At 40.4% G+C, this 19143-nt stretch overlaps 1 protein-coding gene across 1 annotated transcript; it reads right to left on the reverse strand.

The window, feature by feature from the left end:
* Positions 1-649: 649 nt before the first annotated feature.
* Positions 650-5859, reverse strand: LOC139304391 (regulator of G-protein signaling 20-like). The gene is made up of 5 exons (XM_070928323.1): positions 5765-5859; positions 4647-4807; positions 1820-1903; positions 1495-1729; positions 650-838 (listed from the first exon to the last, which is right to left on the reverse strand). Exons 2-5 carry the CDS (start codon positions 4802-4804, stop codon positions 650-652), a joined length of 666 nt encoding a protein of 221 aa, XP_070784424.1. The 5' UTR covers positions 4805-4807; positions 5765-5859.
* Between the last annotated feature and the right edge of the window lie 13284 nt (positions 5860-19143).

Raw genomic sequence — 19143 nt, forward strand, 5'->3', positions numbered from 1 at the left:
TCATGTATTCAGTTGTTTTTTTTCCCTGTCTTGTTTAAATTAAATATAATATGACTAATATCACAGTATTGAAACACACAGACAAGATCTATTTCCGGGTATCAGCTCATCGAGTTGTAAAAACTTTTGATCTTTGAGAAGAGCTGAAAGCACCAACATATGAAGTCATTGTCGCACCATTCACGTTAGACCAAAGGTGCTAGTGTAGAAGATCTTATTCCAAGGCACTTTCCTTCTTCTTAAGTTACTGTTAAATAAAACCTACTAGTTTCTACGAGAACTGGATATGCATTAAGGCTCACAATATACCTAAATACAAATGCAGTGCTCACAGATACATGCTTTCCCTCATTAAACAAGGTAGAAAAGTGCAATGTCAAGCGCTAGGGAATATATAAAAATATAGATATGTTTTCGAACAAGTAACTGATGCTAGACAAAGCATTTGTTCTTGTTTGCTCCAAGTATTTTGGTAAGCTAATCGTGGGTAAATAAACAGCAGTTACAGCTGGATAAAGACCGGTTTTAAGTAGTGTTCATTTTCCTGTCTGTCTTTCTCTAAATAGCAGGACTCCAACAGGAACACAAAACTCCTTCGGGTGGGACGCATGCGCCATTTTGAAAAGCTAAGTGTGTGGCAGTGGAGAGTCTATGGCTCAGGGGGAGGCTCCTCCAGGCTCTTCAGCAGATCTGTGTACGCCGTGGAGTTTATGTAGCGGGGGTACGAGTCTCTCTGCATCAGCGTGTAGATCTGCTGCTGAGCGTCCTCGAACGTTTGCGAGGTCGGCTCCAGCATGTTGCGGTTTATCACGTCTCGAACGCGGGAGTCCAAACTGACCTGGAGAAGGTGAGCAGATAAAAGACTGAAGCTCTATTAAATGTAAACACATCGTATAAAAATCTAATGAAAAGTCGATTCATCGCTTAGTTAGATTAAAGGATGAGAGATATGTAATAGCAACACCACTCTTTGTGAAGAGAGTGATATCAGTCTTCTCATTTCACTCTGCATCACAGCAAATAATCCTTTTTCTCAAAATGAATGTTTTTGGGTTTTGGACTGTTGGTTGGACAAGAGGTCGTCTTGTGTTCTGGGAAATTATAAGAGGGACCTTTTCTGACATTGTGTGGACAAAATGACATGAAGTGATTAATCAAGAAAATAATCTACGGATTAATAGATAATGAAAATAGCCCTAAATTATTATTTTCATGATCAGTTAATTTTGTTTAGTCTGTAAGATGTCAAACACTGCCTGAAACAATTTCCTAAAGCCCGAGATAATGCCTTTAAATCTGCTTATTTTGTCCGACCAGCAGTCAAAAACCCAAATATTATAATGTACAATGAAATAAAACAGAGAAAAGCAGCAAGTTCACACATTTGAAAACCAGAAAATGTTTTCCTTGATAAATGACTCAAACGATTAGATCAATTAGATTATTTCATTAGTTGATGATTAGTCCTCTTGAGCAAATATCTTAGTGGCTCACCTCTTTAGGGGAAAGGATTGAGATGAAGTCCTCGTAGATTTGACGGACTTTCTCCTCCACCACAGTCTTGTTGGTCTCCTTTTTGAGCTCCTCGCAGGCGAGCCAGAACATCATGTTCTCCTCGCTGAACTCCGTCCGCAGGAACTGCCTGAAGCAGCTGCGACCGGCTGCACTTTTCATCACCTTTTCGAATGACGTCGGCCAGGAGCGAGCGTCCTCCAGAGTGGGCTTCAGGCTGAAAGACAAAAAAACACCGGTGGATATATTGGTTCATTGTTATTTAATTCTCTCACCACATGAAAGGGTCACAGTGTTCAGCCATTACCTTTCTTCACAGTTAGTGGTTCCCTCTGTCCTGCGCTCAAAAGTGGACCTTTGTATTGTCTCATCCTCACTCCTAACAGTCAAACTGGAAGAAAAACAATAACACAAGATGAGACTTTCTTTGATCAACGGCCATAAATAGCTTGTCAGACTCTTCTGATTTGCAACCAAGATACTGTAGCCGAGCTTTTAAAATAACTCTCGAGTCCATTTAATGTCAGCCTGCCTTACTAAAAATAATGTAGATGGTTAGAATATGAAACCACACCTGCCAAAAGTATGTGGATACCTGAACATTAAACCCCCGTGTGACTGTTGAGCATCTCAGTCTTGCTACAACAGCCTCCACTCTTCTCTGAAGGCTTTCCACAAGAGCATCAGTGAGGTCGGGCACTGATGTCGGGTCATAAGGCCTGAACTTCCAGCGCAGCAACAAAAGATGTTGGATGGGGTTGAGGTCTGGGCTCAGTGAAGTTCTTCAAACTCACTTTGCACACAGAGTTATTGTCAGGTTGAGACTGTTGCTGCACAATGTAAAATAGTACAGAGATGTAGATTGCCCTTAAAGGAATAGTCTGACATTTTGGGAAATATGCTTATTTGCTTCCTTGCAGAGAAGCTTGATGCCACTCTCTCATGTCTGTATGGAGCTAGAGCCAACAGATAGTTAGCTTAGCATAGCACAAAGACTGAAACAGCTAGCCTGGCTCTGTCCAAAGGTAACAAAAGACGCCTCCCAGCACGTCTGAAGCTCACTAATTAACACGTCATATCTCATTTGTTTAATCCATACAAAAAAATTAGGACAGAAAATGAAACCTTATGGTTTTACGGGCTGTAAACATGCCGGACTGTTTTCTGGCCAGGCAAGAAGACTCAAGGAAGTTGGCAAGAAAACAAATAAGTCTATTTCCCAAAATGTCAAACTATCCCTTTAAATGGAAGTAAATAGTGAGCAACAGTATATGCCTTTTTGTTATGTAACACTGCTACAATATCAACTACAGTATAGCAATCAATCATGTATTGGTTTTCTATTGGTCCATTATATTATATTGGATGCACTGTATGTTGTTTGTTCCACATTTGAAATAACAGAACACCTAGATTCAGGATGATCTACTGGTAACGTTGGGAACTTTTGCGTAAATAGTAAAGTGTGTCAACTGTCCGCATCGTCTCGTGGGGATCACCTGTGCTTAATTAAAATGCTCCCAACACCTGATGTAGCAGCTGGCTGTAGACTAATTGGCTCAGGTGAGAGTCCACCGCGAGCCATCCCATCTGGGAATGTGGCAGTTGTAGCTGTGCAACAATTAGATGAATTGATTTAGATGTAGAGACCAAACGTATTACTCGTCCTCAGTGGAGTGAATTAACATGGCGGTGTTCTGCACACAACAGGTTGGCTGCTCTCAGAGGAAGCACGAGTAAACGGTCGATGACTCCAAAACAGATTAAAACCCCCGAGGTCTCCGTCCAATGAGATCCAGTGTGGGTCACAGGACCACTGCGTGTGACGATGGCGTGGGCTGTGGTGTTGTTGAATGGGTGGCAGGATGAAGGCAGAAGGCAAGTTGTATCAACGATTGAGCTGCTACTACCAAATGAGGCCAAGAGGGACATCTTTATATCACAAAATGAAGCAGAATGCGTCTGTGTCATATTATATTTAGTACGTCACAAGTACATAATGTGTGATTTTCCACTGGCTGTACAGTCTGGTAACAAATCTGTGTACCTCTAATGCTTCAAATACAATTTTCAAATACATGGTGAGTTGTTCTGCACTTTTCAATTCAAACGTGATAAACATATTTCATCTACCAGCATCTTGTGACGTCTTATTTAGTGGCAACATTTTCCAAAGCATGACCGCAAGACTCAAAATCTGCTGCATCGCATTCACAAACTTGTTGCGTTGACTCACTACAATATACTCGCAGAAAAACAAACCTGGATGACGACTAACAACAATGAGTTTCGAGGCTTCTTGCATTAAAACCTTTGCTGGTCTGCAGTGGAATATCAACTCTCAGATGTTGGATTATATTAATGTGCCACACAGGCAGCCTTCTACACAACTCGCCCTTTACACTGCATGAAAGTACAACGATAATGGATATTATTTGTGGCAGAATGATCAACAGTAACAGTGTAGTATGTATGAATAATGTACATGCACAGTAAATGGATCAATACAGGTCAAACCAACAGGATGGTCCTTTAAAAAGCATTCGAATGTACAAGCGAAGTAGTGTGGCAGGCGTGGCCGGAAATAGACATGTAAGAACAAAAACTGCTTACTTTCTTGTAATGTGGAGTTGAAATTAATGCATTTTTATATTATATATTTACAATGATAAAAAAAAACTGAGAAAAGCAGCAAATAGTCACATTTGATGTTTTAAAGAGTGATTTTTTTGCATAAAAAAGAGACTTGATCAAGTGAACTGTTGAGTTGCTGCCGATTCATTTGCTGTGTATTGAGTAATCGATAAATCAGCGAATTGTTGCAGCTCTTCTCTGGACTTTTGTGATTTATTTCCACTCTGGCTCTGAGACGGGGCTCACGATCTTTCAGAAATATGGTACACAATTTAATTTGTACTTTCTAAAGACACTGATTAAGTTTAGTAATGCAAATGAAGAGAATAAGCGGGTGTAGATGAATGAATGGACGACAGCAAATTAGCAGCCAAAACCATCATGTCAACCCAGAATGTGTCAGTTAAAACTCTGTTAATCTGTGCGTGGAGACACCCCCCCCTCACATGCCCCCCCCCCCCTCCAGCCCTGCTGTGTGGGAGGCAGCGGAGTGTCATTACCAGGAGCAGCTACAGCAGCAGCACCAGCAGAAGCAGCAGGCGTTTGAGGCGTTGGTGGGGGTGTTTCCCATTCTGTGGCGCGCTTGGAGGACACTGGCAGCTGCTTCCTGATGAACCTGCATCTGTCTCTTACGCATCTCCACCCGCTCCGAGCCCATGGACTGCGAGGGAGAAGACCACATGTGAGAGCTGGCAGGAAGACCGTTACCGCATTAAGCATCACGAGATCCAAGAAATCACAAGAGACTGAAGGTCTGAGCAGATCCAAGAAGGCCCGCATCTTCCTCAATTAAACCTGCTCGATAAAGCAATCAAACATGATCAGTTATAACCGTGAAATTCTGTGAATGGCAGTGATCGTATTTGTCTAATTTAAACGAGAGGAAAAGGTGTCTTGCGGAATGCACGAGCACTTCGATCATGACGCGTGGGGTCAACTTCTGTGCGATGCAGCCTCAATGATCGACATCTTCGGGTTTTTAATCAATAATCAAGGCGTTCAGGTTCAGATATCGCAACGCAAAGAGCTCGAGAAGCCAAAGGCAAATGTCCTACCGGTTTGTTGGATCATGCTGAATGTAACAAAACCAGATTGTGATGAGCAACAACCGCCCTCCTCCTCCTCCTCCTCCTCCTCCTCTCTGTCTATGAGGGATGAGCGGTAATGATAGCGACAAGGCGTTACTCTTGGACCGCAGCAATCGCATCCATCAGTCGCATCCTCGGGAGGACACACACACACACACACACACACACGATGGTCGATTCAAGACCCCGAAGCAAGCAGCGTGCAGCCATTTATAGAAACATAATGAAATTATTTGATCAGAAAGGCTGATAATTTACAGTCACGAGGGTTTCCCCCCCCTTTCAAGCCAAAAAACAGCACGTTTGCAAACATTTACATTTGTTTTATCAGCCGTATTATCATTTTCGTGCAGATTGTTTGAAGATGAATGCTGTTATTTCTGCTCGCTGGAGTATCCAGATAAAGATGCTCCATGCCTCACTGGATCCTGACATCCATCCGCCTTGTTTGTCCCAAAAAGATGCACAAACACGAGGGTTCGGAATGATTTTAAACGCTGTTCACGAGTCGAATATAAATGTGTACTCACTGTGTCACCATGAATGCCAGAATCCAGGTGATTTTTGGCTCGATCACATCCGTCTGCCTCGACTTGACACAAACCAGTTGGCTTCCTCTACGCGCATGCGTTTCGCCGCAAGTGTGAAAAGATTTCTCTAACGTCGAGAACACAATGTGCGCTGTCTGTTACAGTAATGGCTTCTTCAGAACAGACCGAGGCTGCCACAGATGCACAAGTAACATGTAGAATTGATGTTATTGATTACTGATCTGCTGCTGATGTATTATCAATAAACTTTCTGATATCTGGATCATTTCTAGTAACTGATGAAGAAATGTATTATAATCTTAACCACATGAGGGGATCATTCATAAAACTGCATGGAAATAAAGGGGTTTATTAATATTAAAGGTAAATTCTTGATTCCTGACTGACCAGCTGTCAGTTTGGGAATGAATTCCTTTTAGAGGAGTAGATGGAAACAAGTTCTGGACGCCAAGGCTGAATAATTCAACCAAACATGTGGAAAACCCAAATTCCCGCATCTGCAGCTTCCCTTCTCTTGATGCACGCGCCCAGGAGGCCCAGTACCGCGTGTGTCCACCGGGGGGCAGTAGTGATCCGTTTAATTCACTGGAACCCCAAAGGATGAAGGAAACAAGTGGAGAGCAAGTCAAGAGAAGTACAACTTGATTAAGTCAGTGCAAGAAAACAGAGATTCTTCAAACTGAATTATAAATCAAATCCTGTACGATCTCTGTTTGGCCTTCAAGACTGTGTGTGTGTGTGTGTGTGTGTGTGTGTGTGTGTGTGTGTGTGTGTGTGTGTGCGGGCAGCTTGGCCCCATGCAGGGCTGCAGACATGGAGTTTTATAAATACGGATGTAATGTTTTAGATTGTTTTATTTATTCATTTGACAGCTCTATTATATTTCTTGACAGTTTCGTCTGCCTGCACAGCAGCTTACAAATACCGTTGTAATTGCAATTTTTGAGTATTTCCATTTTATGCTGTTTTATACTTTAATTTCAGAGGGAAATGATGCACTTTTACTCCACTACATGTATCTAACAGCTATAGCTGAGCCAGTGGTCTCCAACCTGTTTGGAGGCGTGTAGTCGGGGCCCCTTGTAACACTTCAGATGTCTGAGTTGTCAAAGAGAGACTTCTCCTCTAAACTTCTCACGTCTTCTTTTAAATAACTGTTTGAGGCACAAAGAGGTAAAATTATACCGAAAAGTCCACAAATATTAAAACAAATTTATGCAGAACCTACCCGATTAATCGTGTCATGACCCCTCAGATTTATCTTGTGACCCTTTGGAGGGCCTGACCCTCAAAAACAAGACTACCTAACTGTATATAAAGTAGTCGCCACATTTTAAATATATTGAGTCTAAAATACCAGAATCAGCCTTAAATAACCCATTCATTAAAAATGCACATATCTTCCAAACACACATAGAGGAGGAAAACTAATCAAACTGAACACATTTTCTTACTCCTGAAAGTTCATTGCACAGCAAGTATTGTGAAATTAGATTATCCACCGCAGCTGAAGTTGCAAATACAACATTGTTAATATGCAAAATGGTGATTGCGGCAGAGAAGGAATATCCATCCCCTTTCACTTTCGTATGTGTGACAGAGCTATAAAACAAATTCAATAAACAGAAAAGTCTCCAAGCCGGGCGATGAATCATAACACTGTGGCCGTTGTAATCTTCGAGAGGGATTGCCTCTTTAATGCACCCTGCTCTCCGGTGAGATAACTGTTACTGTGATCTACAGCGGGAACATGTAAGCGCATGTGTGGATCCTTTAATCTTTTCACTTGGAGTGTAAGCACCTATAAACTGTCAGCAAATCTAGCTCTTCTGTATGTGTATCATTTCCAAATTCAATACAGCATCAATTTCAGAGCTCGCATCCTTGTAGAAAAAAAGATCCAGCCCTCCAAAACACATTCAGTAAATCAGCCGCCATGCTGTCTGCAGGGGGAATGTGCAGTTACATTCACTCCGGTTATTATGTTTCCCATTTTCCCAGTCTGGAGCTCGATTCTTTACAAGTCATTTTTCCTGCTTTGGCAGTGAGTGAAAATCTTTTAATGACTTCAGGCTCAAAGTCATTGTTTTACACTAATTATTTTTTTTTTTGCTCTGTAATTTAAAGTACGCACTGTGAGCCTCTCTCCAGAGTTTATCTCAGAGTCACAGAGGTTTCCGCTGTAATGGCTCCTCTTCTTTTTTTTTTTTTATCTGGCTGATTAAATACCTTCCTTACACTGCACCATAACTTGGCTGGACTGTTGCATATCTGAGTGAGAGGGAAGGCAGAGAGGGCCTGCGGGCTGCCTGCAGGGCTCTGCTGCACAACACCAGTTTTAGAAGGTGAGGACACCTGGATATGTCTGCAGGTAAATCGCATCCACTGCTGACAGATTTCGCTTAATTTAGAGATTTATTTCGGAACCAATTTCATCAGTCTGACTTAGTAGAAGCAGGTAATTAACCATGTGAAGAGAAGGACGGACAAAAAGTAAGAAATCTGATGTGGATAATGAATAATTAAACCGCTTTATTTAGTATTTATAAGCCGTTTATAAGTCTGTCCGTTAAATATAAAGATACAGGCAGTTAGCTTAGCTTAGCATAAAGACTGGAAACAAGGGGAAACAACAAGCCTGGCTGTGTCCAAAGGTATAACAAAATCCACCTCCTAGCGTCTCTGAAGCTCACTAACCAACACATTATATCTTGTTTGTTTAATCCGTACAAAAACCGGAGTGTAAAAAAGGCAATTTGCTGTTCTACGGGTGCTGGGTGACTATTTCGTGGCTCTGAGCAGTTGCCTGGCAACCAGTAAAGACTGAAGGAAGTTGCTGCTCCCAGCTCCTGTACACCAGATATGGAAGTTATAATACTGATAAACATTGCTTATAATTATATGTATTATAAACATCTATTCAACCTGCAATAACGGATGTTTTGGCCACTTGGGGGCAGCAGAAACAAGATGTGAAGACAACATTGACTTAATTTCACCTTTCTAAGTTGATGTTGAACTTATCACATTATCATTCATTTGGAGTCGTGTTTGTGTCCACCTCATAAATGTAACTCCAACGTTCGCTCTCTTTTAGCTCTGTTTTTGGTCTCTACCAATTATTATTATGAAAATACTGATTATAGCTGCTTTAAATAGGTGCGTTAAATTAAAGTGTGTTACTGAAATATAAGCACAGTTTTTGATGTTGTCATGACAAGAGCCTGCTGCATTTTAAATCTGGTCTCTGAACTAACTCCTTCTCGTCATGTTTAATAGTCAAACAAACTTATTATTAATTCATCAGATTAATTCATCATTTGACTGAGTCGAGCCTCAAGTAATCGGAGACGGTTATTTTTCCAATTTAATCGTCAATGCACACACAGGAACAGTTTTGCCGTTGTCAGTGAATTGCAGCTAATTTCCAATTTAACTCCGAGCAAAGCTTTAATACTTCAGGAAATTGGTTTCTCATGATTGTAACCAGCGACTATAGAGATTGTCATTTGCCTGCAGAGAGAGCAGCTGAAGACCTCCGACTGGATACAGCTCAGCAGAGCAGCGCCTATAAATTCACTTTCATCTTGATAAAACGAGGTCTTCGCAAGTGTCATCACTTGTGTTTCCCTTCAGGCCTCCACAGATGTCTCAAGTTTTGGTCACAACTGGCGGAGTTGTTGCTGTGACAGGCACTCAGTGAACATCCGAGCAGCGGAGGTGGAATCACGACGATGAATATCACCTTTCTAGGATTTGCAATAGAGCATTAAACTTTTATTTTTCATTCAGGACTTGAATTAAAAATGTATGTTTCCTGACTTCATTCTGTACAAGGTGTGCTCTTTCTGCATGCATGGTGAATAATGCTTCCTTGACTTACCAGACTTGTGCTGTATTTCATCATGCATACTGTGCTTTTGTAACAAGATATGAGGCCAAAAGTATGTGGACAACCAAGTATTACACCCTTATGTGGACATTCATCTGCTGCCATAGCAACCTCCACTTTCCTGTGAAGGTTTTCCACCAGATTTCTGAACTTGACTGCAATTTTTGTCCCATTCAGCCACAGGAGCATTAATGAGCTTGATGTTGGGGCGATGAGGCATGTCGGTGTTCCAGCTCAGCCCAAAGGTGTCGCATCAGTATCGGAAATCTGTGCAGGGGAGTCAAGTCCTTCCACAAAAATGGATTTCACTTTGTGCACACAGGGGCATTGTCAAGTTGAAGCAGGAAGCATGCTGTTGTCTAAAAGTAGTTCCCAGCCTGAGGATGATAAATCTGACGGGCCACCAGGTGCTCAAAGAGATTGGAAAGAAGTAGATATTTCCGTTATGTTCATTTTTTTTGTTTTGGCTCTTTGGTTGAGCTTCTCACAGCTGATATTCACACTGAGGCCATAGAAAGCACACAATTAAACAACATATTTTAGTGTTTAAATCAGTTTAAGCCATAGTTTAGATGTTTTTAGGAGGTGGAGTAAAGATCATCTATGACATACGTCAATAAATTATAAATATACTGTATCTGATGTGACTTTAAAGGCTCGGGCCACTGCTTTTTTATCCTCTAACTTCAAGTGCTATTTGCTTATAAATACACTCAGGGGCGAACAATAACAGGAACACCTGACATTAGCATAATGCAATCCAATACCATAGCCCTGCAGTCAGAGTGCATGTGATGCCTGCACTCCCAGGGGAAGAGGCTGTAATGAGAAGCACAGAGAGCAGGTAATGGAGTGACAAGGATGGAGTATCTTCACATTCATGCCTCATTCACTGCCGAACAGCAACGGCATCCTCAGGAAGTCTAAAGGCTAACACGAGAAAAGACAACATTTGCTTTTTCTTCGTTCCCCTGAGAAACTGAAATCATTTAGTGGATCACCGTCTGGTCTCTGGTCTGACTTATCAAACGGACATGTGATCCAGTTGTCATGATAAGCTGAAGGTCTACATCCACCTCCTCTTTGTGTTTGAGCGCACATACATCCTGCACACATACGCCTCTGTGTTTTCAGCACAGCCAGTCAGGTGGCTGCTGGCTGTCTGGAAGCCTGTAAAGGTTTAATGTTGCTCTAAGTCCATTACTCTGTTTCAAGGCTCAACTCGCCTCCTGCTGCAACTAATTAGAGATCTCTCAGGAATAAAATGAAGGTTGGAAGAAATGAAACAAGTTCCTCCAAAATAATTGGGCTGTAAAAAGAAAACCGGTGTCTCTCCTTCTATCGACTTCACGCCAGTTGGTCTCATATTTTAGGATTTGTCAAAGATCCATCTTATTTGTTTGTTACCGGGGAAATATTGTACATGTAAAACCGCCTCCTATATTATCAGAACGCATTTACCTGTTTAGCATTACTGTCATTTCTCCTGTAGCAGTATATGGGGCAGTATGGAGGTTTTCAGGCTGGACAGCAAACTGTATAATGTCATATTGTCTTGTAATGCAGATACTGTTCTCTGCTTTGGATAATCTGCACAGCATGCAAGAGAAAAGCAATATCAACTAACTAAATGTGTTTTTTCACCTTTCTTGTCCATCTGTTTGCATAAAAAAAACTTTATTATGATTATTAACAGCCCATGATAGTTAACAAATGTTTCTGTGTTTTGCTTGCCTGTCCATCTGCTACTAACATTCATATTGAAATCAATAAATAAACAATTCAATACATTTAAATATGTGACAGTAAAGATATCTTAACAACAACAGAGTCAAAAGCTGAGATGGCAGTTAGCTTTAGCAGGAGTTCACTTACTAGTTTTTAGCCCCATTTTGTAGAAACTACAGATTCAGCATCCTGTTTTCAATTAAATTGTTCATTTCTATGGTGTGATATTTCAGCTATATGGTAATACTGAGTCCAGTCTTAGCTCAGTTTTGACCAAATATAGTTACTGTGGCTTTTTAGGACACTAGAGTGTGCAACTTTCTTTAACGCTGGAAGCAAAGGCAGTCCTCCCTGCACTCGAACGCTCTGTGATCCTTTATTCTGCCGCCTGGAGAGCTGCCTCGTTGCATCATCACGAGTGCCCACAGCACAGCAGGTAAATCACAGCTAACACCGGTGGCATTTTTCTTTTATTTTCAGCAGTTTGTTTATGACAAAAGGAGCCAGAGGACTCTGGGTGGCAGATACATGCCCACACACACATGCAATGGGTCATTTACTCCTTGACTGTCCATCACCTCCACATCACAACAGCAACAAATGGCAGAAGTGCTGCTTTCATAAATACATAATTAAGGTAAAAGTATTATTTTTCTTTCCCTCTTTAGCTCTTTGTTGAATCTGAAAGCCCCTTTGAAAAGTACATAATAGTTTTACTCTAAAAAAGCATGAATGGATGAAGTACTTGTCAACTTCAAAGCTCCCCAAAGAGGAGTCCGCTCTCTGCTGTTGTTTGAATCAATTTTCCTCCATTAACTTTCCTCAAGAGGTTGAAGCGGCAAATTAACTATTCTAAAGAGCCACACGGGCGAGGTGGCTGCTGGGTAAAGGTGGTGGAGTGGAAAAAGTTGTTCTGCTGCAGTGTTTCATGATAGGATCCAGCGATGTGGCTTCCTGGATAACTTCACAGCAGCTCAGAAGAAGAGTCTTTCTATTTATGGATGAAAAATATGCTTCAGTACTTTCTGACATCCAGAAGTCCAACTCTGCAGTGGTTTGTTGTGGGTTTTATTATCCATAGTGAGTCACTGTGATTCATATTCAGAGTAAAGGGTCTTTTTTTAAATTTACATTTCTAATTGCTGAAATGGGCTGTTTATTTCTCGAGGCATGATTTTACTCTTTTGGACTTCAAGACTTAAAATGTCATCCAAGATCTCTGTTGTTTACGGTTAATTGCTATTTTAAAATCTCTGTTTTTTTATTTACTGAATCATTTCAAATGTGGAGAGGAAGTTTTTATTTAATGGCTGCTTTCTCCGGAGATAAACTCAGACGGTTATTCAACCGAACAGAGACTGAGCAGCCAGATTAAAAAAAGAGAGAGGTCTCACCTCAGCGGCTGCCAGCATATGAGTCAGTGCGACCTTTCATTAGCTTCTGTAAATAATGTCAACACAAGGGTTGTCCTAAATCCTGGTATTCTCCTGGTAAATCATGTCCATCTTGAAGCAAAAGAGCAGCCCTTCAGCTACACTACGGTCTTGCTTTTCCATCCACTTGTTTTTCAGATTGCACATAAAAAAAACCTCAGCGGGAATGTCAGGAATTCAGTAAAAATTTTAATCTGGATGGAAACTTGCTCGGATGGAAGCTTGGAAGCCACTTAAGGGGAATCAATGACCAGAGCTGAAAGATGAAGCTCAAGGATTGAATGCGGAGGGGAGTCAGACGAATTGGTTCAAGTAGATACTTGAAAGTGTTTTTCTTTTTGTTTGAAAGGAGGTTAAGAGGGTTACTAATCCTGTCTTGGTCTTGGGCCTTCCAATTAGCTCTACTCAAAGCAGCCAAATGAATATGAAATGTGTCATGACCCATTGTTTTATATCTGTAACGTGCAGAAGCCTATGTAGGAGTCTGCCTGTCTATTGTTAAAGGTGTTAAGAAGGGAAGACAATTACACAATTTTCCTGTTCAAACATAAAGCTGTGAACATTGATGGCAGAGGTCGATGATCCTGTTAACACAACAAATTACTTGATGTTTAATTAGTCAGAGATAAAAGCAGACGTAACAAAGATATATAAATAAACACTAAGCTCATTGTGAAACAGAGGAGGAGGATAGTTTTTATGTCCAAGCAGCCAAGAAACTGTTTCAAAGTCTTTTCTTGTGTTTACAATATGCACAGTGTGACTAAAGCTCAGACATTTTGCCCAAGAAAATGCTGCAATCATGTCCAAAAATATGTGCCTGCTGCAGCACAACCATTAGGTGTCCCCTGTGAAACCAGTTTATTCTAAAGGCAGGGACCAGTATTCTCTCATGCTATCAGGATATAGGCTTTTATGGTCAAACGTACTGGTTCAATCCCTGGAGCTCATGAACGATGCATGAATATGGAGGACCACTGCCATCATCTCTCTGACGTCTTCCTCTTAATCTTGTGGTTATTTTACTTTAAAGTGACCACCAGAGTCATCACATGGAAACACATAGTTTAAGGGCAAGATAATGCAAAGTATACAATGCAATAGGAGAGGATTGGTTTATCAGACCGCGTTTATCTTCTTTTCTAGGTTTGATAAACTTCTATTATTCTTACATTTTGTTGATCCGCTTAAACTAAAAATGTATGTATTTCTGCTGCTAAAGAGACAGTTTCAAGGTTTTCACTTCATGTGTATCCTACAATCCACAACACAAACGTTGACACTTGTGGTGGGATTAAAACTTTTGGACAGATTGTCATAAAATGTGTTGGAGACATTCATGTCCCCTCTGGATGTAATGACTTTGGGGATCCCTTAACTTGAAAGTGGTAAACAATATACCTGCATGTTATTATTGCTATTGTTAGCATTTAGCTCAAAACACCAATGTGCCTTATAGTCTCACAGAGCCGTTAGCATGCCTTGTTCAGCATTCACTCCTGTTTAACATAATCAGGGCAAAATGGCGTTGAAACAGGGAGTCACTTTTACTTCATTCATGCTTATGAAAACAAACTGAATAGGAACATTCAATTAGATTTAATCAATTTAGCTTGAAATGAGCAGACATCCAAAGCACAAATGAATCCGTCTCTACTGATGTATCTTCGTTATTGTCAGTAGCAAATGTGAGTGATGAGCCACATCTCGCTGTAATAAATTCGGCACACCTGGGAAAGTGTGAGAAGCTGTCAGGCCAGATCTGATCCGATGACTGTCAAATGTGTTTCACTGTACACCTGTACACCGAGCGCACACTGCCTAAAAATACTGCAAGAGCCGGGAGGGACGTTAGTGTTGGACTGCTGAAATTGTTGTATCCACTCACTGATTTTACTGCTCATACTTTATCGTGAGCTATAAAAGGAGAAGAGGAGAATCTGCTTGTGTGTGTGTGTGTGTGTGTATTGTCTTGAAACTTGATTGACAGTGTGTGTGTGTGTGTGTGTGTGTGTGTGTCAGGTTGAAAGCCTCAAGAGATTTGTGAAAACCACTGAGGTGCATTTTCAAACAGTTCAGTTATGGAAATAAATTGGAAATAACTGCAAAAAGTGCGAAAAAGGTGAAAGAGGAAAAGTCAGCAGCATAATAATGTAGCATTCATCACTCACATTGACAAAGTGTCGATTAAAACAGCTGTTTAATATGAGTCTCAGTCACAATATCCCACGAGGGCGGAGCGCAAAAATAACAGAGCAGAAATAATATTAGATTTGATTATTTATCAGGCAAAATCCCATTAAGACCACATCCATATTCCCACTGAATATCATATGAGATATGAAATATGAAATATGAAAACATCAATCAAAACAAAAGTTGAGTTTGTTCCAGGTTGAATCTAACTAGAGTTTTGAGGATTGTTGTGTGCAATGTGTGTCCAGTACTTTGTTTAATGACCAGATACCTGCAAAACTAATCATATTACCTTTAGCTTCAGCTGGACTTTGTGTTTAGTGCTAATTAGCGAATGTTAGCATGCTAACACACTAATCTAAGATGGTATATCAGCTAAACATCAACATGTTAGCATTGTCCTTGTGCGCATGTTAGCATGCCAACGTTAGCATTTAGCACCTCTGCTCATAAATACAGCCTCACAGTGCAACTAGACTCTTAGCCATTTCTTATTATTTGGGTTGTAAATTACACATTACATGAAAAATGAAAGTGAAATTAGTCATTTAAAGTGAAATTGATTGTAGTTGTATCCTGATCAATACCACTCTCATATTTGTTGAATATGATACTACAGCCAGCAGCTGGTTAGCTTAGCTTAGCATAAAGGCTGGAATCAGGGGGAAACAGCTAGCCTGGCTCTATCTGAAGGTAACAAAATCCACCTACCAGCACCTGTAAAGCTCAATAATGAACAAGTTATACCTGGTTTGTTTAATTTGTACCAACTTCATGATGACAACGAGACTCTAGGTCAGGGGTGTCGAATTCATTTTCACCGAGGGCCACATCAGCGTAATGACTGTCCTCAAAGGGCCAGATGTAACTTATAAATGTAACTAAATGTAATCGAATGTAATGTAAAATAAATGTAACTACTCCTTAATGTTAAATAACTCTGAATTTATTACTTATTCAAGTCACAAACATTGCAGTTGCATAGAAAAAATATGTTTGTTTGTTGCTCTGTTATAACATAAATCCTTTTAATTTGTCAGCTTATGAAACCCACATAACTCCATCAATCATGGATCAAACTATCCAAGTGAATGAAGAAAAATAACATAATAAATAACTCAGAAAAAACTCAGAAAAATAACACAATAAATACCCATTAAATTGGCTTAATTACTGTAAAATCAACAATTGTGAGCTGCTAAGAACATGTATGACAGATGTAGCATTTAAAAAAAAAGGCTGCGATCATTATTTATTTCTGAATTCCACTCATTAGCATTGATGTGGAAACACTGCCGTGTAGTGGCGGTGAGCCGTCACTTCGCGGGTATCATAGTCGACAGGCATTGTGGGAAATGTAGTTTTTGGTCAAAGCACTCTTTTGACCTATTTATTTTTAGACACTCAGACCTTTCAAGCTCTCGCGGGCCACATAAAATGACGTGGCGGGCCACATTTGGCCCGCGGGCCTTGAGTTTGACACATATGCTCTAGGAAGTCTGCAAATGGACATTTTTTCACTTTGACTTTTGTAGGATTAAACAAACAAGTTATAATTTGTTAATTAGGCCGATTTTGTTAACTTTGGACAGCCAGGCTAGCTGTTCCCTCTGTTTCCGGTCTTTATGCTAAACTAAGCTAGTCTCTTAGCTTCAGCTTCACACTGTAGTTAAAGGACAGACATGAGAGTGGTATCTTCTCTCGACTTGATTTGTGTGTCAAGACTTGAGACTAATTTACGACTCAAAACAAAGTTGTCTTGCCTGAGCTAAGTTTATCTTTTCCATGTTTAGTCTGTTATTTCACACAGGTTTTATCAGCACGTAAACATTTCCAATGGCTCTAATTCCAATCTTTGATATCTTAAACCTGTAATCAGCGAGTCTTTGATCTTCTGTTGTCTTTGTGATTCGGAGTCCTTTCTGTCAGTTGAATCCGTTTGATGAGCTGTGCTTTGATGAGCTATATCAGGCATCTCTCTTGACTGTGATGGGTTGAGTTTTGTCCCACATCATTTTGCAGGAGGTGAGTCACATCAAAATAATCCATCTCCTCCTTCAGTCGCTACCTATCAATGCTCTGTTTGTCATTTAAAACTCTCTTTCTGCCTTGTCTTTCAATCTAGTCGAACATGCAGGCCTGTCTGGGACAATTTACATCAAAGTAGAAAAATAATTGCTGCCGTGTTAGGATTACATCTGTGAAAGTAATAACAGAGAGGATGGAAATATATACATATATATATAAGATATATGCAGCTCAGTACAAAAGACCACATCACCGTTGCTTTATGACAATGTTGTACCTCCAAATCTGTTAATGTAATGTAAAGATTAAATGGGATTAGAGATCTCATTCTTGCATTTGAAATTGAATTTTAAACCACACTGGATAAAATCATTTAAAGCTAAAAATAAAATGAATAAACGTGTCCTATAATCAGTGGACTCTGGATCCCTCACAGAAAAACGTATGAAGCAACAGGGTCTACATTAAGTCTATTTTGTAGTTTTGGATGTGTCCCAGTGTGTCAGAAACATCTGATCCGTGGTGGTATGTGGGAGAGTCGGCTCAGGCAAAGAGTTTTGGGAGAGGTATATAAATTTGCCGACACCAGACTTCACACATATTCGCCTCGTTGAAGCGAAGGAGGGGAGACAGAGCGAAGGAAGAGTGTGAGCACTGAGGGGGAGAAACTTCTAAAATATTTACCACCCAATCTATTTAGCCTGAAGTCTAATCTAGTTGTAATTAATAAAGTCTGTGATCACGCAGCAAAGTCTCTGGAGCTCATTATATTTAGAGATGGTCGACTTATCAATTGTCGCTGTTGTCTCTGTTTTACATAGTGTGTCTGAGAGAGCTTGTTTCGATTTACTGAATACCAGATGAGAAATCCAAAGTTGTCGGGCCTTTAATTCCAATGATGAATCCTGTTTGTTGGACCTGTGTTACATGGACCTTTAGAGACTTTCCCCAACTGCTGGCACAAATGAATGACATGGAGAATGTAATCTAACAGCTCTTTAGTGGCTTGTAAAACGTTATTGAACCTTATCGTTTTTTAATTTAATAATTCAAAGTGTAATTTTAGGAGAGGGAATATTGGACTCCGCTAATGTTGCTCCATGTTTGCATTACAGCTTTGTGGTGTGATAATATTTCGACATGTTTACAGCTTGTTGCGCTGCCCCCAAGAAAAAGCTATTAATACAGATATACATGTTTTACTGGTTTTCTGTAAAAGAAAATGCCCGTAACAAAATATGTGAACACAACAAAGTACAAAAATTAAATAAACCCAATACAAATATTAAGAATGTCCATACAGATAGTTTGCCTTCAGTGTGTGGAACATGTAACACCAAAACATTACACATGTAAGCCACCCTTTCACCTGGATATAAAGTATAGACTTTTCAGCCAGTTCCTCCACTGAGTCCACAGGAAAAGACTTATGTAAAACAACTATTGTATCTCAAAAGACTTCCTGGTTAAGTAAAGGATAGAAAAAGTGTTGATTGGTGAGTAGACAGCCCTTTGAGTGCCCTTCGTGTTTAAAACTTCTCCACTTTGCGCTCACGAGTTGACGACGTTTTCAGTTTCCCAGGTGGTTTTGCAGCTATTATTCAATAGATACCATCATTATACCACACATCTATATATTGTATTTGGTGAATGTTATCTGTACATCTTGCGGTTAATTTGAAATTAGCCTATCACTTTTTAAAAGGAGCAACTCCCATCAAAGGTTGCAGGATTATGTGATGAATTGAGTGATAATCATCAAAGCATCCTCTTTAAAAGGCAATTAAGATTAAAAAAAGCACCTAATTAACCTTTGTCAAACCATTCCTGATGTCCCCCAGGAGATACTGTCTGTTGAAGGGACCTCAGCCAGCTGGCCGACAAGTGTAGTTATCTGATCTGTTTAAAACCTTCCTCCTGCACTGTGGCAGCCGTTTGATTTTCTCCTCCTCTGTGAACGGGAAAGGGCACTTGGTCCAGCACACCTAGGACGTCGGCTTCAATCACTTCCAATGAGCTGACATAACGTGACTGACAGTAGCTGTGATCCCGTTGGAGCCTAAGGCAGGGCGGGATAGAGA

The sequence above is a fragment of the Enoplosus armatus genome, chromosome 21, assembly GCF_043641665.1.
Source record: "Enoplosus armatus isolate fEnoArm2 chromosome 21, fEnoArm2.hap1, whole genome shotgun sequence".
Classification (NCBI taxonomy): Eukaryota; Metazoa; Chordata; class Actinopteri; order Centrarchiformes; family Enoplosidae; genus Enoplosus; species Enoplosus armatus.